The sequence below is a fragment of the Tarenaya hassleriana genome, unplaced genomic scaffold (assembly GCF_000463585.1).
Source record: "Tarenaya hassleriana unplaced genomic scaffold, ASM46358v1 Cleome40, whole genome shotgun sequence".
Lineage (NCBI taxonomy): Eukaryota > Viridiplantae > Streptophyta > Magnoliopsida > Brassicales > Cleomaceae > Tarenaya > Tarenaya hassleriana.
In genome coordinates this window covers 927,688-933,810 of record NW_010966882.1, presented here as the reverse complement: position 1 = coordinate 933,810, position 6,123 = coordinate 927,688, and the positions used below count along the sequence as shown (strand labels likewise).

Genomic DNA, 6,123 nt, shown 5'->3' with positions numbered 1-6,123 from the left:
TCATGAAGAGATTGAAACCGATTCTGATGAAGAAAGTGGAGAAGAGATGTCAAATTTTGTGGCATTCATTGGGATCATTGAAGAGACTGAAGAAGAGATATCCGAAGAAGATTTGTACAAGGATATGACAAGGTTGTATGACATCAATACAAGATTGATCAAAGAACAGAAGGAGAATGAGGCAAAGATTCTGGAAATCAAGAAACAGTTGGATACAAAAGTGTCAGAAGTTGATCATTTGAAGAAGCAACTACAGGAGAAAGAGGAGAAGATTCTCGTTTTACAGAATCAACTGGAAGGTACCATGAAGAATGTGAGAATGCTTGGAAATGGCACCGCAAAATTGGATCATTTATTGACAATTGGGCGAACAGATTCTGGACATACTGGGCTTGGATATATCGGAGGAAGTGAAAACAAAGTAGGGAACTTTGTTTCAGGAGGAAAACTTGGAGATGAAGTGATCTCACAAGTACAACAGACTCCAAAGATCAAGATTGATCTGTATCCAAGACAAAGATCACAAAACTATCGTGAACTTCGCACTTGTTTCTACTGTGGAAAAAGAGGTCACATCAGGATGAATTGCTACTACTGGCAAAATTATCAGGTACCACCCACCCTGAGATGGAGGCAAGTATGGAGAAGAAAAGATATCTCGAGGTGTAATGTGGCATACACTTCTGAACTGAAGTCAAGTGAACAACGGTGGTATTTTGACAGTCAGTTCAGAAGTGTATGCCACATTACACCTCGAGATATCTTTTCTTCTCCATACTTGCCTCCATCTCAGGGTGGGTGGTACCTGATAATTTTGCCAGTAGTAGCAATTCATTCTGATGTGACCTCTTTTTCCACAGTAGAAACAAGTGCGATGTTCACGATAGTTTTGTGATCTTTGTCTTGGATACAGATCAATCTTGATCTTTGGAGTCTGTTGTACTTGTGAGATCACTTCATCTCCAAGTTTTCCTCCTGAAACAAAGTTCCCTACTTTGTTTTTACTTCCTCCGATATATCCAAGCCCAGTATGTCCAGAATCTGTTCGCCCAATTGTCAATAAATGATCCAATTTTGCGGTGCCATTTCCAAGCATTCTCACATTCTTCATGGTACCTTCCAGTTGATTCTGTAAAACGAGAATCTTCTCCTCTTTCTCCTGTAGTTGCTTCTTCAAATGATCAACTTCTGACACTTTTGTATCCAACTGTTTCTTGATTTCCAGAATCTTTGCCTCATTCTCCTTCTGTTCTTTGATCAATCTTGTATTGATGTCATACAACCTTGTCATATCCTTGTACAAATCTTCTTCGGATATCTCTTCTTCAGTCTCTTCAATGATCCCAATGAATGCCACAAAATTTGACATCTCTTCTCCACTTTCTTCATCAGACTCGGTTTCAATCTCTTCATGAGTAATCAGAGATTTACCTCTTGTTTTTCCAAGTGCACACTCGTTCTTTGTGTGTCCATATCCTTTGCACTCATAACATTGAATATCCTTCAGATTTTTTAACATTGCCTCTCTCTTGGCAATGCTAGGACATTCAGCCTTCCAGTGACCTGCTCCCTGGCATTCCAGACATTTTCCAGAATGTCTTGATTCTGCTTTGCCAGTGAGACCCGGTTTTTTCTTAAAAAACCGGTTGAATTTTTTCACAATCATCGCCATGTCTTCCTCCAGTGACACTTGGCTGGGAGCCTCAGATGATTCTGGAACATGAAGTGTCAGACCCTTGTTTGGAGTCACTCCTCTTGGCTTTTCATATAGTTCCAGTTCTAACTCGTGAGCATCAGAATGAATTGCTACTACTGGCAAAATTATCAGGTACCACCCACCCTGAGATGGAGGCAAGTATGGAGAAGAAAAGATATCTCGAGGTGTAATGTGGCATACACTTCTGAACTGAAGTCAAGTGAACAACGGTGGTATTTTGACAGTGGATGCTCACGTCATATGACAGGAGATGTCAGTATGTTGTCGACATAATCTCTTTGATGAGATTCATAGTTTTCACTTTCCAAAAACTATAATTCTCGGAATCGAGAATTGTGGATCTTCCCAGAGACTGAAACTCTTTGAGTGAGTCCATATTGACTCTTCAACACGTACACTGATATGAGAGGCTCTTTCGCCTACGATCAGTGACCAGCTCTGATACCAATTGAAAAAGTTGAACCCTCAAAGAGTAATGCGGAAAACTAATCAGTTCTATTCACTTGAGAAAGATAGTCAAGTACAACTCACTTTTTGTTGTAAGAATCGTACTTACTACACACACCCGAAACTCCCCCTGAGTTTCTTCCCCTCTCACAATGAATTCTACTGATCAAAAAACCTCACCACATAAATCACTCACCAGAGAGAAGAGATTTGCCCAATCGGTCTCCCTCTCAGACTCGCACTCACCAGATAATGAGAACACACTCACTTAACAAAATAGACTTAGAAATTATGCTCCTTCTCTCTCCATCGATCTGCAACTTGTGTCTTCCTTATATAGGCTCCTCCCTTAGCCTCAGATCTCCACGAATTGATTTGATAGACTTCTCCTTGATTCTTGTTGGTTTCGTGTCTATCTTCAAGATCTCATCTTTATCTCTTCAGCTTAACTCTATCTCTTCAGCTTTGACTTCATCTGAATCTTGTCAGTTGCATCTCAGATATCTTCGAGCTTGATCTCGCCGAATCTTTCTCCTGAAATCTCTCAAAAGTTGTTGGACCTGCAACAAACTTTCAACAACCCAAGATACGTGCAAACACATGCACTAAACCCAAGATACGTGCAAACACATGCACTAACAAGACTAAATTAGAATTATATTCCGATAAATCATATGCGAACAATGTTTTGACTAGGGATGGTTTATAAAGAAAAGTTCGATAAACCCAAAATAAATTTCCAAGATTTCCGTTACTTTAATTTTATTAAATTGCAAATAATAATCTAAAACCACCAAAACACATTAGAACAAATAAAGGGCAACAACTAGACTGCATCATACGTAACTTCGGCGTTGCTTCACTTGTTTGTAGGAGGAGCCGCGACATTCCCCGAACAGCTGTTTTTGAGAAGATCAGGAAAGAAGGGAATCATAGGAAACATCTTTGGCAAACAATTATCTTCTATAGCCGAAAACTCCTTGCAACACATCGGACCGATATGTCCAAAATGTCCCGTGAGAATCGTTGTTGTGATTTCTATCAAACATCCTGGAATATTAATGAGGGATGACCAACATTTCGTGATATCAATAGGTAAGACTCTGGAAAGATCCGGAAGTTGTTGCGGCTGCTGCATCTCGGCTAGACTTGGCCTTACCAAATCAGCGATGCATAAAGTTACGACCAACACTAAAGAAAAGAGAACTCGAGATCTGTTTTCCATCTCTAAACAATACAAGCGAAGGTAAGTGGCTCTCTTACTCGAGTTTTGTTCTCCTGTAATGAGATAGTTTGTAAGGAAACTATTAGTTTTGGGATGGTATCAATGGTTGAATAAACATGAAATTTATAGGGCTAAAATTCCAAGTTTATAACCGATGTTACGCGTTACATTTGAAATGAAACAGAGTTAATAGTGTAAACGCCTTTGAAGCAGTAAATTAAGTTTAATGAATGGTTGACTACAACGTAAACGCCTAGTTAAGTGGTATATTAACTTAAATATACGGTTGAATAAATGATATTTGTGTTAATATAAAATCAAATCTAATCTTAAAAAAATCAATTTTCCAGAATTACATTAACCGAACGAATTGAAAAAAAAGAAAATCTGAACAGAAAATAAAATCTCACCAATGACCTCTCCCTATTACATACAAGCATACAGAAGCATTAGGTTCCAGTACAAACAGACATCCATGCCAAATTCAAGGGAAATCCATAACTCTTACAAAAGCAGCACTAATTTTGTCAACTTTGCAAGATCTTTGTCAAGGTTCAAGATGTTTTTGCAAGTAAACGGAAGAATGATAACTGAATCTTATTGAAAGTATTAGTTGTTCCTCGTACAATGTTCTTTATGACAAATTCATCACAAGTGAATGAATACTAATAACAAGTGAAAGACGAGACGGATCACAATATTAGTATAAACCATAATAATAATTGAGGAATTCGGGAAAAAACAATGAGGAATGAAGGGGAAAAAACGAAGGAAGAAATTTTCAACAAGAGATCTGAATAAAAGAGAAACTTGGGCCCTTTATGAGTTGTTATTAGATCTCCCGAGCTCTGTAATCCGAAACAAATGAAGAGCGGAAACCAAAAGCTTACCTGGTTTTGTTTTTGTGTGCTTCTTGAATAATAATAAATAAACGAATCAATCATCTTTTGAAAGGGGTGTCTGTGTGTGAGTGAATGAATGAACTAAGCGACCATTCGGTCCAGCTGCAACTGCTCAAGCCATGCGTCGAGGATATCGCTCTCCCGAGCATCGTTTTGAGGGTTTAGACTCCAACCCTCCTGTCTCGCTTGCCCTGCTGCTGCAGGGTTGAACCTTGATGCTGATTCCTTTAGCAAAGGTTGAACCCATGAAACGTCAGTCTCATCACTCGGGTTAGCCAAAGAATGTGACTTTCGCAAACGACCCAGTTCATCCGATTGAACCGACCAATCCACCTTACTACTGCCTTTGGACTGGTCCCATCTTGACCACGGACTTAGCGGTGAACCAACATCAGCGGACCCAAGATCACGGGAGCTGAGGCTACGCGAATGTAGCTGCTGTTGGGAAAGACTTGCAAGGCGGGAGTTCATCGGGGATATAGGCTCCACAGCTCGAGGGGACATCTTTCCCAGCGAGGATCCACCAAATGAGGACTGCAGCAGAGGGTGTTCAACATTCTTCGGAGACATGAGATTTGTCTTGACCGGAGCCAGCATGCTCTGCTTGAGAAGTGCGGATTTGTGCGAAGGAGAAAGAATAGATGAGACAGCGAGTTGGTCAGAAAAACGAGGGGATGAAACCTCAGGTGAGTAAAGTTCATCAAGATTTGAAGGGGCCGGACTCTTCACACGACCAGAATGATTCATAAAGCGTGGACTGGACATATCACCAACTAGCTGCTGCCTCTGACGTTGAATTTCAAAATCTTGCAGCATGCTAAGCTCCTCGGCTGGAATATCTCTAGCATTCAGAGAGGACCTCAACCGGCTCAGTTGGAGATTGCTTCCGGGAAGATGCAATGCCGGAATGTTTTGCTGAGGCCAACCCATCGGTGGATGTGCCATGCCATTTCCAGAGGGAGACATGGTCGGGGTAAATGAATGTTGAGCAGCAGATGGTGAGCCGGGCAACATGTTCAATACAGTGGCCATGTCCATGGTAGAGGCGCAAACAGAAGAAGACCTCGGAGATGGCAAACCAGATCCTGTAGAAGCATATAAAGGGCGCAGTTCCTCGTTTGTATGAGCAAAGAAGCAAACCCGCCTGTTGCAACTCATCCCGTCCTTACACAGCCTTGTCCGGTATTGTGCAGGATGCAGCCAACACTCGAAGACCCCGTGAGCATATTCACACAAGTCGCCTCTCTTACAGGTACCCTTCTTAAAATCCGGGCACGGAACACAGGTATAGTGGAACTTTCTTGGGTCTCTTCTCCTAGCATTTTCACCTGGGTGTGCAAATGGACACTCGGTCCAGTCATGGGAATAAGCCCGAGAACACGGGCGTATCTTGAATGAGAACATCCGAAACTCATCTGTAGAATAAATCCCACTTTTGATGTCGGGTAAGGATGGATCAATCGGGTACTCTTTCTTCTCTGACACAAATGGCCCATCAGCACCATTTGGCTTGGTCGGAGAGGATACTGAATCCGAAGAAAGTAAGGAGGAATCATTATCTGGTGATGATGATAGAGATCGGAAACTGGAACCCAAGCTAGATGATGAAGCATGCAGATCCTCGGATATAGGCTCATCTTTCTTTAAGATCTCTTGAAGGATAGTTTTCGAATTGGAAACAAGCCGAGACACAGCAAGGACATCAACAGGGCGATTCCCGTGAGCATCGGGAATATTAGGATCTGCCCCAGAGCTCAAAAGTAACTTGACAACATCTAGGGAATCCACAGAAGCACCAGTTGCAGCGCAATGAAGAGCGGTAGTTTTATCCG

General features: G+C 41.5%; 1 protein-coding gene across 2 annotated transcripts in view; it reads right to left on the bottom strand.

Moving 5' to 3' along the window:
• Positions 1 to 3,967: 3,967 nt before the first annotated feature.
• LOC104824645 (zinc finger CCCH domain-containing protein 56-like) overlaps positions 3,968 to 6,123 on the bottom strand; it is a 3,822-nt gene continuing 1,666 nt past the window's right edge. Inside the window, exon 3 of one of the 2 annotated variants that reach the window (XM_019203865.1) lies at positions 3,968 to 6,114. In XM_019203865.1, coding sequence (XP_019059410.1) covers positions 4,373 to 6,114 — 1,742 coding nt within the window. In that variant the 3' untranslated portion in view covers positions 3,968 to 4,372. The other variant, XM_010556756.2, reaches the window with a different exon arrangement.